This window comes from Phyllobates terribilis, unplaced genomic scaffold (genome assembly GCF_046119375.1).
Source record: "Phyllobates terribilis strain yellow unplaced genomic scaffold, ASM4611937v1 Scaffold_2__4_contigs__length_985480577, whole genome shotgun sequence".
Lineage (NCBI taxonomy): Eukaryota > Metazoa > Chordata > Amphibia > Anura > Dendrobatidae > Phyllobates > Phyllobates terribilis.
This window is the reverse complement of record NW_027362762.1, coordinates 547,187,827-547,212,710: the sequence shown is the minus strand read 5'-3', so window position 1 is coordinate 547,212,710 and position 24,884 is coordinate 547,187,827. Positions and strand designations below refer to the sequence as shown.

The following is a 24,884-nucleotide window of genomic DNA, read 5'->3' as shown; positions in this document are numbered from 1 at the left end:
TTCTAGTGTTTTCTTTTTTTTTTTTTTTAAATCTGCTACTCTGCATTACCCAGTGAGCAACACCCCATTGGCAAAGACCAAACAAATTAGCACTAAATAAAAATGCCCATATCTCTGGAAATGTGTGGTGGATTTGAAGACAAAAAAAAAACAAAAAACCAAAACTGGAATACTCAGTGGAGCAGAGAATATAAAGTGAGAGCAAAAACTGGCAACTCTTTTCCTAGTGACAGGTCCTCTTTAAAAAAAAAAAAAAAAAGTTGTCTGCTATAAAAAATACTCACTCACTTGCAAATACCAAATCAGGTTTCCCCTTTAGCTATAAGTAACTAATGATAGAGCTAGGGTAGCAGTGGGATACCCTGCAAAAGTTTTCTAAGGGACGCCTCTCACACGTTTTAGAGGTGGAGGGCTGATTACTATATATCCCCACATACCTGTTGGGATACATGCAGGATCATCCGGTATCGTGTATGTGTGCTGGTATTAGAAAAGAACATGTGCATGATACATGCCAATCAACAGATGTGGGCTAGTGACATTATTGGCACCACTCACGTATACAGACGTGACCAATGCTAAACAACTTCTTTAGTTATGCTACAAGCTTTAAAAACATGTCAGCTTTCTTTCTAAAGGAATACAGTAACAGCCCAAGGTTGTGTCTGGTATTGTAGGTTAACCCTGTTCATGTCCTATACCACACACACTCTTGGATAGTTGTTCTGTTTGTAGAACATAGTAGACACTTTTTTCTAATCCTTTACAAACAATCCCTTTAAGTAGGCAATGAATACAGAGATTGGGGACAGACTGACAGTGTATTTTAAACTCAATGGAAGGGGTTACATTGGCTGGAAGACGCCCTACATTCTGAATGTATTTGAAAGAAATTGAACTAAACAATTTGTACTCTGATCTGTATGTAATGTTACAATTCTTCAACAGTGAAGATATGAGGGATTCGTGGAAGCTAATAGATGAATTATGATTATATCTTAAATATATCAACCCAATAAAACATAGATTTACTTAATGTTCTCCAGGCAACCATGCAGCCTATTTTAGGCCTTGATGGCTCAGTGATTTATGACACTGACATCTACTATATATTTAAAAAAATATAATAAATACATGATACACATTTGGTTCTGTATTTTAAGAAAAACATTTTTTTTCCCATTAGCATAGCCACATGAGGGCTTGTGTCTTTGACAACTTTTCTAATTTTCTAATGGATACATAAAATGTATATTTAGAGTGGAATAGAAAAAGAAGCCATTTTGTCGTTGGGTATTTATTTTTACCATGTTTACTACACTGGAGAAAATAAATTTTTAACCTTATTGTGGTGATAAATTTATATTGTATTTTTATTAAGTTGTTTTGTTTATTTTTACATCATTCTGTTCATAGCTTTTTCAACCAATCTAAGTTTGTATAGGCTTGATTTTGCAGGACAAGTCCTGTCAAAAACTTTTATCTACCATCCCTCCACCTCCCCCAAGAAAGTTAGTCTTATACCTTCTGCATGCTAAGTAACATGAAGATTTGTCCTGCATCTTAATAAAACCACGCTACTATACAGTGACTGTTTTAGGTATCAATGCTTTAGGTCTTTTGCAGATGTTTCCACTTTTTTTTTTATTTTTGTGCCGTATGTCATAACTAAAGTAACCAGAATGTTCATTCCTTACGTAATATGTTATCTGAAAGACACAAAATTAGTCTCTGCTCTGCACTTTCCTTGAAGGGAATCTGTCAGTAGGATCAACCCTACTAAGCCATCTACAGTGGTGGCCAAAAGTATTGGCACCCCTGCAATTCTGTCAGATAATACTCAGTTTCCTCCTGAAAATGATGTCTCTCACTGGTAACTCCCTGTTTTATTAAAAAAAAAAGCTCTGGAGACCAATTCTCATGCAGATCAGCCCAAAGATCTTAACAGCTCATTTATATATAAGAATGTGGATTTCTCTGAAATAAGATATCAAGGTATCATCTCATTCAGCTTTCTATTATCTGTATATCACTGCAGATTGCTTGGGAAGGTTGATCCTACTGACAGCTTCTTAACTTTCACAACTTATTTCAACATAAGAAATCTTTTCCAGCATTTCTTTCAACGTTGAGGCTTATGTCTATAACAGAAGTTAAAAGTTGGGATAGGTAGAGCAATGATTAATGTTGAAGCGCATATTCTAAGTTTGAACATTTAAAGTTAGCAATAATTGTGTGGATCTGTAAAAAAAAAAAAATTGCGTGTCAACAGGACAGGCCTTCTAGTTAGGGCATCTTGCGGATACAAACATTACCACATGTCTTGGTGAAAGCCTCCTTAGAATTGTTGGATCGCAAACTAGCGGAAAGCATTTTAGATTTTACTCCACTCCATTTAAAAAACAGAAAAATCTTTCAGTTGGTACGGATCCATCTTTTTTTGTCTGGATGGCGTCAGTGAAAAATGACCAGAATGCCAGCCATCTTATATTGCTCCAATAAAAAACATGTAATAAAGCGATAAAAGAAAATGCATTTAACCCTGTCATTGCGTTAGTACAGGCAAATCATTCTGAATCTTAGTTTACAATTCAGCTTTGTTTTTTTGTAATGTATCCAGCCTTTAGCAAGACTAAAATACTTTTGCTTTCTTTAGAGCCATTGCTGATAGTAAACCAAGATCCAGTAAGGAAATGATTCCAGTAAACAACTTCCTAAACATGAAGTCTCAAGTCCGTCTTTTGCGTGTTCTTCGGTAAGATAAAGTACAAGAATATTATTACTACTATTCACTGAATTGGAATTAGGCTCTGAATGTAGAATACCTGTCATATGAGGAGAAATGGCATCTGCTTATCTGTGTGAAAGTAATAACCATGTAACCATACAATACTATCAAACCTGACTAGTAAAGTTCACAATCATGTACAACGAAATCCTTGGCATGGATTAACTTCACCAGATATACTAAAGAGATTCTCTACTTTTATTTTGACTGTAGAACGCTTTGACAAACAGAGCTGTGTGCCATTAGTACAGTACTTTGGTACTTTATAGCATTATTAGGCATGGTAAGGCTCTGTTCACATCGGCAATCTTATTTCCATATTTCTATTGTGTTATAGGAACAGAAATACCTTATGGTGCCCGGAATTTTACCTTACAAAAAAGCACAACATATTATGCTTTTGTTTGAACAAAGTCTTCAATGCAGATGTGAACAAGGCCTAAGTCCTCACTGATCTCACAAGCGGCAAAGGACTGCACTGCTATCTGAATAGATTAATATACTACGTATTTCCATCAACCAAAGCCATATTCTATGGATATCATACAGAAGGGCATTACGACATCTCTAAATAGCTATTCCTAATCTTGCTATCAGTTTTCTTTGCATAAACTCTTTATTCAAATGGAAATACTGTAGCGCTGCCAGTGGAACAGTGGAAGTTCTAATTCTGTCGCTTTATATATTTGGGAACTGATATTAAAAATACTCAGGCAAAAATTAAATAAACTTTCAACTTAAAAGTAACTTTCGGTGACACGCATGTACATTTTATTAATCTGCATGCTTTCATCATGAAGATCCGCCATAGTCCTCTACTAGACCATGGCTGAAGTCTGGGCTGGCACAACAAGACTAGTGAAGGTCACAGGTGTCCGCTACCAGGTAGACAGCATAGAAAATAATGCACTTATCACTTTCTGTGTTTCCACTCATTGGCTCTTTCCAGTGCTCCAACTTTCTCATGTCATGGCAGCATAAATGATATAGAGGTTAGATTCTCCCTTTAAAGTGCTTAACTGCTTACATTAAAAGTGTTTTTGTGAGTTAAAAATTCTAGGAATTGCTTTTTAAACATGTTCCCAGTGAAAATTAAGATATTTGAATACTTTTCTGCCTGTTGTAGACTTTTTTTGGACACCTGGGACTACGGCTGTTTTTTAGTACTTGTCAGTATTTTCCTGCTTTGCATTATTCTAACTCCCTTTTTCTAGCTATCTCCACCTGGAACATCTCCAAGCTCTATCAACACCAACCAGTACATCTAGCTACATCCATACATACATCACACACAGGCCTTTTCAAGTTATTTGGCTGATCGTGCATGCAGTTTACTTTTTATAAGCATGCAGTATGGTAAAGCAGCAGTATCTGAATCTGTGCATGAATAAATATACTGAAAGGGTAAATAAGTGACATTTCTGGACGTTAAACCTCCAGAAAACTCCTTTAAGTGCAAATTAATCATTTTTTTTAAGCTACTTTAAACCCAGTTTTGTTTTGTTCTTTACATTCATCTTAGAACTATATACCATAGTTCTATCTAAAATGGTTAATATCGTTGGAAAAGGCAAGTTACATAAGAGGCTGTCTGCTTCTGTTTACTCATGTCGCCTCACCTAAATCTTAACTTTTACCTTCTGTTCCTCCCAGTTTATAGGCACTGGAAGGACACAAATTGCTCTATAAAAATTACATAGATAAGAGGTATAAACAAATGTGAAATTGAATTCCTCTGCAGTAGATTTCAAGGACTTCAGTAATGGTGAGGATAGCTAAGCAACTTTTGTACTGAGCCATTAGGCTAAGGATATTCAACCACTGCTTGGCGAACAAATACATTTTATGTAATACTTTCTTTAAAGGTCATCTCCATAACTAAATTAGTAGGGGCAATAAAATATATCACAATTATTGAAAATTATGCTACTAAATTGTAATGACTAATGCTAGAATGTACATAGAAACAACTCTGTAGCTAATGTACTTCTTTATATGTATAGATGTTTGTAGAACCACATACAGAGATCTTATAATATTCATTCTTCTTCCTCAGGGATGTTGCTGCATTCAACTCACAAGTTGTGTACACCAGAAAACACTTCTCAGCCACTGCTTTTAAGCTGCCTTCAGACTCTACAATGTGTAAAATAAAAAGCTAAGCAAGGGAGAGGTACTAAAAGCTAGACAAAAGATGGCTTGATAGAGAAGGGGGAGTCTTGCCTGGCTTACTGTGCTACATAGTGGCATCTCTATCACTCAGGGAGTCTTCATGCAGGAGACCAACTTAGGCTGTTCAGCCATTTGGGAAGGGGAAGAGCAGATCAAAGATTTCCAGTAAGCGGAAAACAATTTGAACCTAAACTGAAGAATTCTACTAAAGAATTGCATATATGCACTGTTTAGAAGGCGTAAAGAAGACAGAAACTTATGGAATCCAAGCTGATTGGAGCCTTTATTGTACACTGAGCAGAAAAAAAGGACAAGAAAGATTGTGTTGGGTATTCTTGAGCATAACGAAAGCAATGCCCCTCAAAGAACTATTGTAGAATTATTGACAGTGGGATAGTCCTATATAAAGAGTGAAGTCCACCTCATGAGGGTAATATGTTTCTGAACCCAATGAGTGACTGCATCTCTCCTATGCTTTACTACACTGCTGCTACCTGTAATTTGGGATTTCTATTTTTGTTTGAACTTTGTACTACAGACTAGTTGTTTCTCTGGCCAGATCTTTAAAGTATATTTAACCCTCGGTTTTAGAGAAAATTATCCTGGCTTCAATTATGCAGCCAAGTGCTGATTCATGACAGCCTGAATCAGGTGACAGGTTCCCTTTAAACTTTGAAAATAATTAGTATTTTATAAAAAGTATTTGAACAAATTGTATAGAAGTATCGTTCTTGAGAGACTTATTTTTCAATGGCAGCTGCATGTAGTTTGCATGTGTGAATAGGTTTCCTCTAGTTACTAGACTTTCCTCTAGTTACTAGACTTTCCTCAAACAGATGAAGTTTCATTGACTTCACTGTCTTGTGATTACACCAGTGTGCATGGGTCTTAAAAAGGGTTATTAAATTGAAGGGACAGGAAATAATATGTATGGTGAAAATCTCTGTATAGTACAGTGGATTGCATTTGGATTACATAAGAAATGCAATATATTACACACATCCATCCACCTGGAATGTTTCTAACCATAATTGGTAATGTAAGAAAACTATAGTGTAAATGTAGAACATAATTGGATAACTTATGAGTGTGTGGTCCAGTTTTATGTACAGATAGTAGATTCTTCATCTATTACTGTAACATAATAATACCACACCTACGTTAGTAGCCTGAAATTAAAGTATAAAGCCAATATGCACAATAGAATGAAAAATGCCTATACAAAAAAATATGCAAAGCTCAACAAGTAAATAAAAAAATATTTTATTGTCTACAGTTAACATTTTTTGGTAGACATACAAAGTTGGAACTATAAAATAATACAATAGATGGGCAATGGCACCACACTCCTAGATTTTTTTTTTTAAAGGATCAAAGTCATTGATAACAAGCATTGAAGACAGATACCCAAAGGAGCCTATGATGCGCGTTTCACATCAAGCTATATCCAGGGGCCACCCATTGAGTAAGCTTGATGCGGAATATGTTTTTGGTGCATTCCTTATAAGTGAAGTCTTATTAGTGCCACTGTGTATTAATCCAGTTATGTGATACCTCCCTTCATTTTTTTTCTGATTACCAACACTGCTTTCAAACCTTGATTACTCTTAGCTCTTTCTTTCTGAGTATCTGTCTTCACTGCTTAGGAAACAATGACTATGACACTTTATTATCTTGCTTTACACATCTGGTAGTGTGATGCCACTACTCATCTAATTTATTGTATTTTATATGTTCAATTTTTTATGTCTAATATTGTTTTTTAAATATTGTCAATCTATAATATAACGAGAGATGCGTGTCTGTCTGAAGCCTTTATAGACTGTGCATGCGCGACGCGCAGTCTGGCTCCAGACAGAAGCATTCATCCAGCCGTTACAGGTAAGATGAGTGTGTATGTCACCAAAGATCACAGTATGTGTAGACACTGAACGCATACATCGATCTCCGGCACCATACTTACATACTTACCTGACCGGGAGGAGCGTTGCCGCGGCGCCTTTCTTCGTCGGAGACTGGGGCAGGAGTGAGGCGTCGGATCGGCGCATAGCGCTATCCGGCGCCATTTTACTGAAGAAACATTTGCAGTGTGTCTTCAGCAAAATCGTTATGGGCACGCGCATACTCCGGCGCCACACTCCTCCCCCGGCCTCCGGTAGAACGGGACGCAGCGCCGGAGCACAGGGAACAAAGGTGAGTATAAGTGTTTATTTTTTTGTATGTGTACAGCGTGAAAGGGATGAGGGGGCCACACATGCCAGGATTGGAAGGTGAGGGGGCCACACATGCCAGGATTGGAAGGTGAGGGGGCCACACATGCCAGGATTGGGAGGTGAGGGGGCCACACATGCCAGGATTGGGAGGTGAGGGGGCCACACATACCAGGATTGTGGGGTAAGGAGTACCATGCATACCAGGATAGGGATGAGGGGTGCCATACATACCAGAATTGGGATGAGGGGTTCCATGCATACCAGGATGAGGGGTACCATGCATACCAGGATAGGGATGAGGGGTGCCATGCATACCAGGATGGGGATGAGGGGTGCCATGCATACCAGGATGAGGGGTGCCACGCCTACCGGGATTGGGGGTGAGGGGTGCCACACCTACCGGGATTGGGGGTGAGGGGTGCCATGCATACCAGGATGGGGATGAGGGGGTGCCATGCATACCAGGATGGGGGTGAGGGGTGCCACACCTATTGGGGTTGAGGGGTGCCATGCATACCAGGATGGGGATAAGGGGGTGCCATGCATACCAGGATGGGGGTGAGGGGTGCCATGCATACCAGGATGGGGATGAGGGTTGCCATGCCTACCGGGATTGGGGGTGAGGGTTGCCATGCCTACCGGGATTGGGGGTGAGGGGTGCCATGCCTACCGGGATTGGGGGTGAGGGGTGCCATGCCTACCGGGATTGGGGGTGAGGGGTGCCATGCATACCAGGATGGGGGTAGGGGTGCCATGCATACCAGGATGGGGGTGAGGGGTGCCACACCTACCAGGATTTGGGGTGAGGAGTGAGGACAGGATGGGGGCAGCACATACCAGCATGGGAGACCATATACCAATAAAAATGCTCGCCACCCGGGAGTAGAACGAGTTCAATAGCTAGTAAAATATATTTTTATTTACTTGTTGAGCTTTGCACATTTTTTGTATAGGTATATGTAGCATAATAATGTTTTACTTAAGTGATTGAGTAAAACAAAGCTTCTGCATTATTACAGTGTAGCTGGGGTCAGAGAGCGTTTTCTAGCTGCACACCTATCTGAAAGTCACACCTACGTCACCTTATGAACCTGGGATTGTTGATAAGATAACTTGAAGTATATGAAGTGACATCTCTGTCTGTAATTTATGTCAAATGAATTATTTTCTGCTTGAAAGTTAATCTTCTCTACACTGTACTTATTAGTAAATGATGATTCCCTGTACTGTATGAATAAAGTATAGAAATGTATCCATAAAAAATGTATGATAAAATGTTGCTGTGTGTGTAATATTATTATGGTTACTCCTAATTTTTAAAAAAAAATGTTTATATTACCCCTTCCATTTGTTTCTTATTCCTACTCTTCTCCCCTAGTCCTGTTTTCTCTTCAGCTTACTTCTCCTATCCTACCTTCCTTTCCTTTTCCCCTCGGGTAATTGTTATAATACTTATTGTTATGTTGTATTGAGGTATACATTACCTGATAGGGAATATCATTTTCTTGTATATAGTTTTAAAAATTGTAATAAATTATTTAAACAAAAGCTGTATGATAAAAAGAATGGAATTTGAATTCTCCAGTAAGCAGTATGCTTGTTAATGGAGCATTTAAATTGTATCTCCTGGCTCTTTTTATACTTTTGTATATCTCACAGTAACAAAAGTAAAATAAAAAAGCTGAACAAACAATTCTTTATTGGCATATGAGCTTACACTGAAGAGGTAGTGTATGTTTTTTCGCTCTCCTTTTTATAATGTGGATTGAGATATGAACATATGCAAAAAAAAATGTCATTTTTTTTTTATACTATACTTCTTATGAAACTGGATTTAAACAATAGGCCATTTTCTAACATTCCCTTTTAACCCCTTTTTGACAATACAATAAATACAATATAGGTATACCTCATATGGGCATTGAGTTGTATAAAGTGGGCGCAGAAGCTGAGGTCACTCTATAGACGGTTGGTGCTGGTTTTGTTATACCTTCAGCATGCACCTGCCTCTAACAAAATCAACTGGATTTGGCTTTCTGATTTCTTTTATTTAACCACCTAAAGCAGGGGTGGGGAACCTCAGGCTCACGAGCCATTTACGGTCCTCGATGACCTACAGTGCTTGTCCGGTAACTATATTTTGCCGGCCGCCAGCCCTTTAATTTCTTCCTGCTATGGGAGCACGAACATGCAGCATTAACTGCTGAACGCTGAGGCACGTGCAGTTAAAGGTTATGTCCTGACACCAGTACCAGTGTCAGGATGTACTTTGTGGGCGGAGTTGGTGCATGATTTGTACAGCCCCTGAAGGATGTTATAAATACTCAAATGGCCCTTAGCTGAAAAAAGTTCCCCACCCCTGACCTAAAGGTCACCAGAAAAAAAGCTATTAACTTGCAGATATGGGGTTTATCTTCAGGTTAATAGCATTATTTACCTGCCCGCACTTTGATGAAAACTGCAGGAAGAAAATTAACTTTATTTTCCCCGGCAGCATTCGGGTTTCAGTCACCGTTCAGAGTATACAGAGCCCCCAAACCTTACGGACTCTTGCCACCTGGACTGAAACTGGAACGCTGCCAGGGAGGAATAAAGTTCACAGCATTCGGCTAAGTGCGGGCACTGGCAGGTTAATAACGTTTAACCCCATATCTGCAAGTTAAGTGTTTTTTCCTGGTGACAAGTTCCCTTTAAATGCCACTGTACAATGATTCAGAGGCAAACACCATAAAGAAAAAAAATCAAATAGCCAGAATACCCATTTTTTAGGTTACCGTACCAGTCTCCCCTCCACAAAGAAAATGGAAAAAAAAAGTCAAAACAGTTTTTCCAAAATAGTATAAAAAACAACAACTTGCCTTGTGAAAGAAAAATTCAAGCATTCACACAGCTCAATAGATGTACAAAGAAAAATATGGATTCTCAAGAGATAGTGACACAAACCAATTTTTTCTTTTACATGCGCAAAATTCACTATACAGATGTCTGGCTCAGTCTCCACCAAGCCGGGGCGTAATGGCGGTCAACTGTCATGGTGGTCTTGCCTGCCAACAGGCCGTCCTCACTGGAATATAATGGGGAAAGTTGTGGAAGGGATGCAAGATCATACATAGACATCTCTCCTCTGATCCCTAACTGACGTCGTCTGGCTGTTGGGCACTTTTTGAACTGCCCAGGACACTAAGTCCCATGCAGCTGCACAGATTTTGCTGGCGTCCCGACAGCGACCACAGCAAAGGCACTGGCTGGCCTCCGTGATCTCCAGCACCACCCAATCTCAGGGGCATAGGGTTGCTTCTTCTGGGCTAAGTAGTTCTCCTGCAGGGACTGCTACCCACCAGACTTCACAATAACATTAATTACATGCGTGTGTAAAAATGGCTGAAGAGCTTGCTTCTCACACCATCAGAGTTCACAGATTTTTGTGACACTTGTCTTTGCAGGGCGCTACACATACATTATATATACCGTATGTAGAGAGATGACTAGATAAACAAGTCCATTTGTCCTGCCCTAGTCCAGTATCCAGTCCCTAGTCCAAATGAAGAAGTGAAAGCCTGTTATTGCAGAGGACCAGACTGGATGCTGGACTAGGGCAGCATGAATCGACTGCTCGTGTATCTATAATATAACCGGGGATGTGTGTCTCTGTCCGAAGCCTCGATAGACTGAGCATGCTCAGTATGGTGCCATGACGACAATATGTCCAGGACAAGAGAGAGAGAGGAAGAGAGACACATTCGTGAGTACACTCCTATATTATCAGTACATTATATACACAGCAGTCAGCATAAGTGAGTACACCCCCCTGCATTATCAGTACATTATACATACAACGCTCAGCAAAAGGGAGTACACCCCCCTGTATTCTCAGTACGTTATACATACAGCGCTCAGCATAAGTGAGTACACCCCCCTGTATTCTCAGTACGTTATACATACAGCGCTCAGCATAAGTGAGTACACCCCCCTGTATTCTCAGTATGTTATACATACAGCGCTCAGCATAAGTGAGTACACCCCCCTGTATTCTCAGTACGTTATACATACAGCGCTCAGCATAAGTGAGTACACCCCCCTGTATTCTCAGTACGTTATACATACAGCGCTCAGCATAAGTGAGTACACCCCCCTGTATTCTCAGTATGTTATACATACAGCGCTCAGCATAAGTGAGTACACCCCCCTGTATTCTCAGTACGTTATACATACAGCGCTCAGCGTAAGTGAGTACACCCCCCTGTATTCTCAGTACGTTATACATACAGCGCTCAGCGTAAGTGAGTACACCCCCCTGTATTCTCAGTACGTTATACATACAGCTCTCAGCATAAGTGAGTACACCCCCCTGTATTCTCAGTACGTTATACAGTGCCTACAAGTAGTATTCAACCCCCTGCAGATTTAGCTGGTTGACACATGCGGAATTAACTTGGCATTGTGACATTTGTACTGTAGATCAGCCTGGAAGTGGGAAATGCACTGCAGCAAATTTTTTTTTTTTTTTAAAAACGTAAAAAGTTAATTCAGAGTGTCATTTATTATTCAACCCCTCAAACCACAAGAATTCTGTTTGGTCCCCCTAAAGTATTAAGAAGTAGTTCAGGCACCAAGAATAATGAGCTTCACATGTGTGGATTAAAGATCTCTTTTGCCAGCCTTTTCTGACTATTTAAGACCCTCCCCAAACTTGTGAACAGCACTCAGACATGGTCAACATGGGAAAGACAAAGGAGCATTCCAAGGCCATCAGAGACAAGATCTTGGAGGGTCACAAGGCTGGCAAGGGGTACAAAACCCTTTCCAAGGAGTTGGGCCTACCTATCTCCACTGTTGGGAGCATCATCCGTAAGTGGAAGGCTTATGGAACTACTGTTAGCCTTCCACGGCTAGGACAGCCTTTGAAAGTGTCCTCCCGTGCCGAGGCCAGGCTTGTCCGAAGAGTCAAGGCTAACCCAAGGACAACAAGGAAGGAGCTCCGGGAAGATCTCATGGCAGTGGGGACATTGGTTTCAGTCACTACCATAAGTAACGTACTCCACCGCAATGGTCTCCGTTCCAGACGAGCCTGTAAGGTACCTTTACTTTCAAAGCGTCATGTCAAGGCTCTTCTACAGTTTGCTCATGATCACTTGGAGGACTCTGAGACAGACTGGTTCAAGGTTCTATGGTCTGATGAGACCAAGATCGAGATATTTGGTGCCAACCACACACGTGACGTTTGGAGACTGGATGGCACTGCATACGACCCCAAGAATACCATCCCTACAGTCAAGCATGGTGGTGGCAGCATCATGCTGTGGGGCTGTTTCTCTGCTAAGGGGCCTGGCCATCTGGTCCGCATCCATGGGAAGATGGATAGCACGGCCTACCTGGAGATTTTGGCCAAGAACCTCCGCTCCTCCATCAAGGATCTTAAGATGGGTCGTAATTTCATCTTCCAACAAGACAACGACCCAAAGCACACAGCCAAGAAAACCAAGGCCTGGTTCAATAAGGAAAAAGTCAAGGTGTTGGAGTGGCCTAGTCAGTCTCCTGACCTTAACCCAATTGAAAACTAGTGGAAGGAGCTCAAGAATAAAGTCCACATGAGACACTCAAAGAACCTAGATAACTTGGAGAAGATCTGCATGGACGAGTGGGCCAAGATAACTCCACAGACCTGTGCCGGCCTGATCAGGTCTTATAAAAGACGATTATTAGCTGTAATTGCAAACAAGGGTTATTCCACAAAATATTAAACATAGGGGTTGTATAATAATTGACCCACACTTTTATGTTTAAAATTTAATAAAATTCAACTGAGCAACATAACTTTTTGGTTTGTAAGATTTATGCTTCTGTTCATAAAACCTACTCTCGTTTGCAGTTTGAAGGCTCTAACTTATTTGCATCTTATCAAACCAGCTAAATCTGCAGGGGGTTGAATACTACTTGTAGGCACTGTACATACAGCGCTCAGCGTAAGTGAGTACACCCCTCTGTATTTTCAGTACGTTATACATACAGCTCTCAGCATAAGTGAGTACACTCCCTGTATTCTCAGTATGTTATACATACAGTGCTCAGCATAAGTGAGTACACCCCCCTGTATTCTCAGTACGTTATACATACAGCGCTCAGCGTAAGTGAGTACACCCCCCCTGTATTCTCAGTACGTTATACATACAGCGTTCAGCATAAGTGAGTACACCCCCTGTATTCTCAGTATGTTATACATACAGCGCTCAGCATAAGTGAGTACACCCCCCTGTATTCTCAGTACGTTATACATACAGCGCTCAGCATAAGTGAGTACACCCCCCCTGTATTCTCAGTACGTTATACATACAGCGCTCAGCATAAGTGAGTACACCCCCTTGTATTCTCAGTACATTATACATACAGTGCTCAGCATAAGTGAGTACACCCCCCTGCATTCTCAGTACGTTATACATAGAGCGCTCAGCGTAAGTGAGTACACCCCCCTGTATTCTCAGTACGTTATGTACAGTGTTCAGCGTAAGTGAGTACACCCCCTGTATTCTCAGTACGTTATACATACAGCGCTCAGCGTAAGTGAGTACACCCCCCCTGTATTCTCAGTACGTTATACATACAGCGCTCAGCATAAGTGAGTACACCCCCTGTATTCTCAGTATGTTATACATACAGCGCTCAGCATAAGTGAGTACTCCCCCCTGTATTCTCAGTACGTTATACATACAGCGCTCAGCATAAGTGAGTACACCCCCCCTGTATTCTCAGTACGTTATACATACAGCGCTCAGCATAAGTGAGTACACCCCCTTGTATTCTCAGTACATTATACATACAGTGCTCAGCATAAGTGAGTACACCCCCCTGCATTCTCAGTACGTTATACATAGAGCGCTCAGCATAAGTGAGTACACCCCCTGAATTCTCAGTACGTTATGTACAGTGTTCAGCGTAAGTGAGTACACCCCCTGTATTCTCAGTACATCTTATATATGCTGGACGGGATGGGTGGCGCCTGCACAGTGAGGCACCACAGTCAGCACGTGTGCATACCACACTGCGGCGCCATTTTATTGAAGACACTGTTTATGCAAATTCGCAGACATCTTTAAACCAAATGGCGCAGGATAATTTAATAAAATTAAAAATGTACCAATAAAAATGCTCGCCACCCGGGCGTAGAACGGGTTCAATAGCTAGTATATATATATATATATATATATATATATATATATATATATATATATATATAGTGCTTCTCAATAAATTAGAATATTATCCAAAAGTTAAATTATTTCAGTTCTTCAATACAAAAAGTGAAACTCATATATTATATAGTCATTACAAACAGAGTGATCTATTTCAAATTATTATTTCTGTTAATGTTGATGATTATGGCTTACAGCCAATGAAAACACAAGTCATTATCTCAGTAAATTAGAATAATTAACAAGAAACACCTGCAAAGGCTTCCGATGCATTTAAAAAGGTCCCTTAGTCTGTTTCAGTAGGCTCCACAATCATGGGGAAGACTGCTGACTTGACAGATGTCCAGAAGGCAGTCATTGACACACTCCACAAGGAGGTTAAGCCACAAAAGGTCATTGCTAAAGAAGCTGGCTGTTCACAGAGTGCTGTATCCAACCATATTAATGGAAAGTTGAGTGGAAGGAAAAAGTGTGGTAAAAAAAGGTGCACAAGCAACTGGGATAACCGCAGCCTTGAAAGGATTGTTAAGAAAAGGCCATTCAAAAATTTGGCAGAGATTCATAAAGAGTGGACTGCTGCTGGAGTCATTGCTTCAAGAGCCACCACACACAGACATATCCAGTACATGAGCTACAAGTGTCGCATTCCTTGTGTCAAGCCACTCATGACAAATAGACAATTCCAGAAGCGTTTTACCTGGGCCAAGGAGAAAAAGACCTGGACTGTGTGTTGCTCAGTGGTCCAAGGTGTTGTTTTCAGATGAAAGTAAATTTTGCATTTCATTTGGAAATCAAGGCCCCAGAGTCTGGAGGAAGAGTGGAGAGGCACACAATCCAAGCTGCTTGAGGTCTGGTGTGAAGTTTCCACAATCAGTGATGGTTTGGGGAGCCATTTCATCTGCTGGTGTAGGTCCACTTTGTTTTATCAAGACCAAAGTCAATGCAGCCGTCTACCAGGAAATTTTAGAGCACTTCATGCTTCCCTCTGCTGACAAGCTTTTTGGAGATGGAAATTTCTTTCTCCAGCAGGACTTGGCAACTGTCCACACTGCCAAAAGTACCAATACCTGGTTTAAAAACAACAGTATCACTGTGCTTGATTGGCCAGCAAACTCGCCTGACCTTAACCCCATAGAGAATCTATGGGGTATTGTCAAAAGGAATATGAGAGACACCAGACCCAACAATGCAGACAAGTTGAAAGCTGCTATCAAAGCAACCTGGGCTTCCATAACACTCCAGCAGTGCCACAGGCTGATCGCCTCCATGCCACGCCGCATTGATGCAGTAATTGATGCAAAAGGAGCCCTGACCAAGTATTGAGTGCATTTACTGAATATACATTTCAGTAGGCCAACATTTCGGATTTTAAAAACATTTTTCAAGCTGTTGTTATAAAGTATTCTAATTTACTGAGATAATGACTTGTGTTTTCATTGGCTGTAAGCCATAATCATCAACATTAACAGAAATAAACACTTGAAATAGATCGCTCTGTTTGTAATGACTCTATATAATATATGAGTTTAACTTTTTGTATTGAAGAACTAAAATAAATTAACTTTTGGATGATATTCTAATTTATTGAGAAACCCAAAAGCAGAAAAAGAAAAATCTGCACCAAACTCCCACAATCGCTGGTATATAATTACCTGCCACACAGTATATAGCAAACCGGTACTCCGGGATCACGGGTGCAAACCTGAAGTTGCCAGACAAGTCCTTGAAAAAAGAAGAAAAAGGTTGCACTCACCGTCCGTTTAAAAGTCCTTTATTTCATTGCAACTAGTGATGGGCGAGCACTAAAATGCTCGGGTGCTCGATGCTAGGGTCGAACACATTGGAATACTTGGGTGCTCGACTCGAGTAACGAGCCCAATGTAAGTCTATGGGAAACTCGAGCATTTTTCAGGCGGCTCCCCCCGGCGTTGTGCAGCGGGCCTAAAAATTATCCAAATCGATGGGAACAGTGCTCAAATGACATGAGAACAGCATGGGGAAGATCCCTGGAAGCATTTCTGACTCCCAGATCACTTCTGTCAACAACGTTGTCAGAGGTATTACGCCACTTTTACGGACTCCTCACAATAAAACATACAAAAATGAAACCAAAATGGATTTTCCTGGGAAATATGGTAAGGAACATCCTTTCCAGGGTAATGACTTGTATATAAAGCAAAATAAATAACAAAAACAAAAATGTTCCTCTACACCTTGAGCTATGTTCACACGTAGCATTTTTTGATGCGTTTTTGCACTTTTGCATTGCTTTCAACCGTGGCAAATGCATTCACCAGGAAATGCCATTTTAACATTTTACAACCTTATCTGGCCATGTGGTGTGTGAGATATCATCAGACACATCGTGTTTCATTTATGATGGAGGGACTCTGAAAGTCACAAAGCCTATTTTAATAGGGTCATCAGGCGGCCTTTACTACTCTTAAAGGGCCAGCAGTCGGCCATCACTATTCTTAGAGAGCCACCAGCCGGCTATGTTTTATTGTTCCCATTACTAAAGAGTGGGTCTCCTATACTGTTATTGCATATGCAGTGAGTGGCAGGGCTGCCCTAAATTTGGACGCACCCCAATACCACTTTGAAAATTCGGACGCACCCCAATATGCCTTTGAAAAGACTTAGAGGAAGGCCTCCTGAAAACAATGTCCCATTATTAGGAAGTAGGTCTCCCATTGTGTTTGCCTATGCAGTGAATGCAAGGGCTGACAAAAATTGGGAGGCACTCCAATGCCATGGAGACATGGAGTAGGGCTTCATAAAAAAATGTTCCCATTAGAAAGGAGCGGGTCTCCTATACTTGTAATGCCCATGCACTAAGTGTATGGGCTGACAAACATTTACCCTGGGGGTATACATGAACATACTGTATAAAAATTTTTTTTTACGGGCATCATAAACACCCTTTAAAAAAAGCATGTGGGTTTTGCATCACGGACCACGGTCACCCTGGTGATATGGTGGTGGAGGATGAGGATGAGGAGAAGGAGGAGGACAAGAGCAAATAGCCAAAATAAGGAAGCGTATACACATGTGTGGGTGTGAAGAGGTGCATGGGAATACTCCTCCCAAAAAAAGACACTGGATTTGAGTTTATGTTAAGCTGCTATCATTCGGTAGTGTTGAGAAGTCTGGCCCAATCCAGCCCTTGTTCATTTTTATAAGAGTCAGCCTGTTAGCATTTTCAGTTGACAGGCGGATGCGCTTATCAGTTATAATTTCACCGGCGGCACTAAAATCCCGCTCTGATAAAACGCTGGAGGCAGGGCAGACCAGGACCTCCAAGGCGTAGAGATACCCAATAATTATAAGGCACAGAGAAATCACGGAGGACGTTGGTACGGTCAGCAAGATACTCCCTCAGCATCTTCCCAAACTTTGCTCTCCTTGTGAGAGTGCCCTGCGCCTCAGGGTTTGTGCGATGGGAAGTGCTGAGAAAATTCTCCCAGAACTTTGACAGTGTTCCCTTGCCTCTGCTGGATTGAAGTTGTGTCTCTCTCGCCTGTAATTCTTGGCTGTCCAATGAACTGTAACCTCTGCCGCCAGCGTTTTCAGATGGGAATTTTTTAAATAGTTCCGCAACAAGGGCCTTCTGGGACTGCCCATTTTTGTAGACCTGTCCGCCTCAGGAATAAGAGATAGAAAGTTCTCCTTGTAGCGTGGGTCTAGAAGTTTCACCAACCAGTAATGACTGTCACCCAAAATTTTGAGAACGCGAGGGTCATGGGAAAGGCAGCATAACATAAACTCAGCCATGCGTGCCAGACTGCTAACAGGCAAGACTTCTGTGTCCTCACCAAGAGGATGACTGACCATGCTCTCCTCCTCCTCCTCTCTGTCCTCAGGCCATACACGCTGAACAGACAGTATGACAGTTGTGTAGGTAATACCGTCTATAGCGCATGAAACTAGCTCCTTTTCTTCCTCCTCCTCCTCCTCTTCCTCATTGTCACCCAATCCACGTTGGGATGAGATGAGGCTGGGCTGTGTTTAATCACCCTGTATGGTTCCTTGCTCATCTCATCGTGCTCCGCCTGCAATGCATCCTCTTTGATTGTGAGCAGAGAGCATTTCAGAAGAAAGAGAAGCAGGATGGTGATGCTAAATCACCAAATCATGGGGACATCACACACCACTCGGTGAGCTGGAAGCTGCAAACGCTGCTGAAACATGGCAAGGGCGGCGGAAGCTGTAGGTGACTTTCTAAAATGGGCATACAGGCGGCGTCCTTTAACAAGGAGATCCGGCAGCTCTGGGTAGGATTTGATAAACCGCTGAACCACGAGGTTAAGCACATGGGCCAGGCATGGTACATGTGTGAGCTCGCCTCGCTTCAGAGCTGCCACCAGGTTCCGGCCATTGTCACACACCACCATGCCTGGCTGTACGTTCAGCGGTGTGAGCCACAGATCTGCCTGCTCTTTCAGAGCTGTACACAACTCTTCAGCATTGTGCTGCTTGTCACCTAAGCATAATAGCTTCAGCACAGCCTGTTGCCCCTTGGCAGAGGCTGAAGAGGAGGAGGAGGCTGAGGAGGATGAGGTGCAGGAGCTGTAGACTGTGGGGGCAACCCTGACTGACCTAGGGCACACAATCCTTGGCATCGGGAGGACATGTTCCGTCCCAAGGTCCGACTGGGTCCCGGCTTCCACTATGTTAACCCAGTGTGCCATCAGCGAGATGCCCACAAGCACTTTTTCACGTGTCCGTGGTTAGGTGAACTTTCCTGGTAACTGCATTGATGAGGGCACGGCTAATGTTTTGGGACATGTGCTTGTGTAATGCGGGGACGGCACACCGGGAGAAACAGTGGCGGCTGGGGACCAAGTACCGAGTGACGGCCGCCGCCATCAGGTTGCGGAATGCTTCCATCTCCATGAGCCTAAAAGGCAACATTTTCGAGTCATGAAATGTGGGTATTTAGTAGTGTGGCCTGTGGGGCGTTGGCTGCGTATTTGCGCTTGCTTGCGTTTCAAGGGGCATGGACAACTGAACGCTTCCCTGGGACAAGGACATGGATGTGCTTCCTGATGCTGCTACTTGAGAGTTTGCAACGGCAGGTGCAGGGCTGGAGTCATCTTCGCATGCATCATGGACAGGGGATTGGCTTGCATGCACAACAGCGTACGAAGCAGTTGTGCCACCCGCAGACACTGTTCCTGGACCCTGGGGTTCGGCCCACAAAGTCGGGTGCTTTCCTGCCATGTGCCTGATCATGATGATGCTGGCCTGTCAGGTGGTGCAAATGGCCTTTTTGGGCTTATCGGCACAGTCTTTAAAAAACAACCAGACTCGGGAAGACCTAACAGTTGTACTGGCAACTTCCTTCGTGTTGGTGTTACGGGGAATGGTTGCCTGCCTTCTGTCTGCGGCCACCACACTGCTCCCTCCTGCCTGTTTGGGTGCTCTGCCTCCCTCCCCCTGTGTGCTGCTGTCCTCGCTCTGCATGTCCTCCTGCCAGGTTGGGTCAGTTACTATATCATCCACCACCTCGTCTTCCACTTCCACACCCTGGTCCTCCTCCTGACTTTCTGGCAATTGTGTCTCATCATCGTCCACCTCTTGTGACACTTTCCCACCGTTGCCTTCTTGTCACCGTGGCTTCTCAAATATTTGGGCATCGCTACATGCGATCTCCTCTTGCCCCGCTTCAAGTGGACCAGGCAAGAGGCCCGAATCTATAAATGGAAAAGTGAACAGCTCTTCAGAGTGTCCAAGTGTGGGATCAGATGTCTCCGGGCACTCTGCATGGTGGGAGGAAGGAGGATCAGGATGAGGAATATGCAGTCCAGACTCACGGCTACTGAGACTTTACCGTGTGGAAGACAGGGTGGTGGTGGTGGTGGCGGCAAAGTGACTGGAAGCATTATCTCCTATTCAACCAACAACCCTTTGACACTGCTCTAGGTTCAATAGTGGGATGCTGCGGTCCCCTAGTAATTGGGACAGGAAGGTCGGGCGAGAAGGTGTGGGTGTTTGTTATGGCACAATTTCAGCTTGCCCACCGCCTCGGCCTTTGCGTGCACCATCACCATCACGTCCAGTTCCCCGTCCCTTGCCACGCGCCTTGCCCATTTTAACTGGAGGACAATATCTTCCACGCTCTCTACAAATGGCTGAGTTTGGAGCAAAGTTATATGTAATCCGTGTGATGGAGAAACCACAGTTTTAAATACCTGGCCTGTAGGTAACTATTTTGAACAGCAAACCAGTGACAAAAACTTTGCTGACACACTGAAAAAAAATTTGAATGGAGGCCAAAAATGGCAGTATTTTCAGCGCAATTATATGTGATCCGTGTGACGGACAAACCACAGTTTTAAATAGCTGGATTTTTAGCGCTGTAATATGGAAAGGACCTGGCTGTATTCATCAGTGCCAACAAGCAAATGGCGCAGAAAACGGTGTTCTCTGGAGACCTGGGCCTTTGTCTAGAAATATCTAACAGCAGCCGAAGGCAGAATTGGAATGGAGCCTCTTGTGCTATATGCACTACAGTCTGCATTATACTGATATCACTGCAGATGGATTAGTCCTCAGAAGGACTGTTTGTTAAGATGGATATGTGTAATGTACTTGTTTTCTCCCTACACTACCTAATACACAACCAAATCTCTCCCTAGCTCAGCAGCACCTCTCCCTACACTGCCTGATTGCGGAGCAGACTGACGAGCACAGCGGTGCCAGGTCTGATGACGCCTAGCGGGCAGCCAATCACTGTAATGCCACAACCAACTTGGCTGCGGCATTACAGTGAGTGGCAGGCTCTAAAGAGCTCCAAACATGCAGGGAGGGGACCTGAGCATCCGCCCGAGCATCTCGCATGTCATCGACGAGCTCCGAGCATCTCAAGTACTGAGATGCTCGGGCGAGTACCGAGTACTTGCGAGTATGCTCGCTCATCACTAATTGCAACTAAAAGCATACAGGCAGGGGAACGAAGTGGATCAAAGTCAGACGACGGCCGTTTCGCGCTCTCTGCACTTCAACGGGTTCTAAGGTTTCTTACACGGATATATACTATTATTTATAAATTACAGGTGGCACAGTATAATAAGGGCAACATTGGCCACTGCTTGTGCCCCAAGGCTCTGGGGGGCCTTTGCTAGAAATCTCCTATTATGAACCAAAGTGACACTGTAGGAGCAGTGTGGCAGAGCCGGATGCCAGAGATGGTTTTCTGCAGCTCTACTGCCTGCCATATGCATATCTTCTGCAAGTCACACTAGTCCATTTGTAGGTTTATCTACCAAGTGCCTCCAGTTTCTCAGGTACATGGTTATCACTGTATAAATTCATCATCAGCAAAGCATACTTTTGTATTAACGTTCCAAAATTACAGTCATGGTTCTATTTTTCAAAAACGCAAGAGATACCAATTTCAATTGATTTGGAGATACAACCGGAATTGTTGTGTAGGATCAAACAGGCAATAATGTGCCCGCAATATTTATTACCGTATACTGAAATAAGACCTCTTGAATCACAGCATACATCACTTCAGAGATGACTCAACAGGTTTCACCTTCTGTCTTCATCAGGAATGACACCCTCCCAAATGAAAAAAAAAAGTGTAATTACTCGGATAAAAATAGTTGAACTTTAAGATTTTGGTTGAAACAATGTGTTGATCAACTTTCATTTAAACGTCATTTTTTTGTGTACAATAAAACCAGATTGATTTTGATTGCTGTTTTTTTATCCAATTTTCATCTTTATTTTTTGGCGTGGGCCCAAGTGTCCAATTTTGCGACCAGTGTAGCAACCTTGGAAAAATTAAGGCTTACAAGTTTTTTCCTAAGCATAGACAGTGAAAAATGGACTTAACACAAACGCGATATAGATCACGTCTGTGTACTGTCCATTTTTTTTTGGATGCATTGATTTGAATGGGCAAATGTAATGAATCAGATCAAAATTTGAGACTTCTCATTGTTTATTTTTGGACCTTTGGTCTGCAAAAGTGAATGGACATGTCATCATTCCAATAGACTACAATGGATATGTGTTCTTATGTGTTTCATTTTAATTTGGGGATGGGGGAATAGGGCGGAGAAATACAGAACATGGATGTGTGAATAAGGACTAATGAGTATGACCACCATTAATAAAGAAGGCAATTGTAGTGATTTGTTATTAATTAAAAGGTGGACCCCTTCTGCTCTTTGTAGCAACATTTTTACCATTCCCTCCTATTTAAATTTTTAGTCTTTGAAGCTTTTTTTTTTTCTTTAAATTATCTCTTAAACAAATAGTTTTGAGTTTTTAACAAACAAGTTTTAAAACAGCAAATATCCATCATGTAGTGGGGGTATAAAGATGAAAAAGGTGGAATGAGGTGGAATGAAAGGGAGGGAGTAAAGGGATCTATAATGATTTAATATACAACAAATTAAAATAAGGAAGCAAGGGTGTGGGAAAAGTGGTAAGGGAAGGAAGGAAGTGAAAGGGAATAAAGAACAAGGGAAGGGGTGAATAATTGCAATTATGGTCAAAAAATTAATTGACCTATAACTATATACAGAGAAAAACAATTGCCTGAAAAGTTGGTAACAAATAATGTATGTAAGGAAATTGCAGCTAGCTGAAAGGTAAACGGCTAAGAGTAAGCAGTGGGTAACAATATATTCAAGTCGGGGAGGAAGGTATCTTTTTATTCCAAAGAGACTAAAGCTTATCATATTTCAGGATGTCCCCAGTTTTCAGAGCAACATTATGTTCATACATGTTGTGTGTTGCAACTCTTTCAATAATGTCTTCAATAGAAGAGATATGTTTACGTTTCCAAAAGATGGCAATATCGGAGGTAGTGATTAGCATGTGAGAAACAATATATTGGTCTTCTTTCAAAAGTTTATCAATTCCCAATGCGAGTAATGCTAAATGAGGTGTGAGCGTAATATGACTGCCAATGATGTCGTAAATGAGTAGTTCAACTTTCCTCCAAAGGTTGAGGATGCTACTAGAGACTCAGAAAATGTACTTTAAAGGGAATCTGTCACGTTATTTCAAGTATCTAAACTGTCCCCAGTGCGTTGTTAGTGATGCAATGTGCATCACTAACACGTTATTTTAATGAAAAATTAAGCTGTAATGATGTCCAAAAAGCACTTTATATAGTTATGTCATGTGCTTCATTATCTGTTCAGTCACGAGCGTCGCCACCAACTCATTTTGATTGATCTCCCTGGTTGTGCCGACATCACTAAAATCCTGTGTGGCACTTGGATCCATGCTTGCACAGTGTGTAGCACGGAGCCGGCAATGCTTGTGCAGTGTTGTTTGGTGGCGCTTGCGCGGCTCCCCACTTGACGCTATGCAAGCATGGCCGGCTCCACTCTACACACTGTGTAAGTATAGCTCCAAGTGCCACACTGCGCAATCGCGGCCGGCACGACCCTACATACTGTGCAAGCGCGGCTCCAACCGCCACACTGTGCAAGCACGGGATTCTAGTGATGTCGGCGCAACCAGGGAAGTCAATCAAATTGAGTGGGCGGTGATGCTCGTGACTGAACAGAAAATGAAGCACACCTCTATGACTAAATGAGCAGGTATGACATAACTATATAAAGTGCTTTTTGGACATCATTACAGCGCCGATTTTAATGAAAAAAATGTGTTAGTGATGCACATTGCATCACTAACAGCGCACTGGGGACAGTTTAGATGCTTGAAATGATGTGACAGGTTACCTTTAACCACTTTACGACCAATGACGGACATAGTGCGTCCGGAGCGGGTGTCAGTTCTAGCATCCTGAAGTGCTATGTCCATCATGGATTTAAACTGTCACTGTGTGTAAACACACAGTAACAGTTTTTTGCAGACAGCTGTCACTGACAGCTGAGCGGCACGGGAAGAGGTGCGGGAACTGATGCCATCGGTCCCGGCACTTTCATCGCTTTGATCGGTCAATCAATCTGACTGATTAATCACAGCATGATTGTGCAGGAGGTTCTGGTATTTCAGCATCTCCAGCACAATCACAGCAGGAGCTTGGTACAGCTAACAGTCGAGGTCCTGCAGTAACCACCCCTGGCTCCATCTCTCACCCCCATCGACACCCCCGATTGCAGTGCATGATGTAAAAACAAAAATAAACCAAAAAAAGTACACACATTCAGTATCACCATGTCCAGAATGACCTGACCTATAAAACTGTACTACTAGTTAACCCCTACCGTGAACACCATAAAAAATAAAAATAAAAAATGGGCAAAAAACTATGGTTTTTCATCATACCGCTGCAAAAAAGTGAAATAAAACGTGATAAAAACACCAATGTAAATAAAAATGATATAGTTAAAAACATCATCTTGTCCTGCAAAAAACAAGCCACCATACAGCTTCATCAGTGAAAAATAAAAAAGCTATAGCTCTCAGAATATAGTGATGCAAAAACAATATTTTTTCTATAAAATTGTTTTTGTTGTGTAGAAGCGACAAAAATAAAAAAAATGATATAAATTGGATATCAGTTAATCGTACTGAACCAAATAATAA

The 24,884-nt window shown here is 42.1% G+C and overlaps 1 protein-coding gene across 4 annotated transcripts in view; it reads left to right on the top strand.

The window, feature by feature from the left end:
* Positions 1-7,761, top strand: part of EDN2 (endothelin 2) — a 32,677-nt gene extending 24,916 nt beyond the window's left edge. The window contains exons 4-6 of one of the 4 annotated variants that reach the window (XR_012288702.1): positions 2,657-2,755; positions 3,126-3,673; positions 4,845-7,761. Coding sequence is in view for 3 of the 4 variants with exons in the window: in XM_073666391.1 (XP_073522492.1) it covers positions 2,657-2,755; positions 4,845-4,950 (205 nt within the window). In the remaining variant the exon portion in view is untranslated. The remainder of the gene's footprint in view (positions 1-2,656; positions 2,756-3,125; positions 3,674-4,844) is intronic. The other 3 variants (XM_073666391.1, XM_073666390.1, XM_073666392.1) reach the window with 3 other exon arrangements.
* The last annotated feature ends 17,123 nt before the right edge of the window (positions 7,762-24,884 follow it).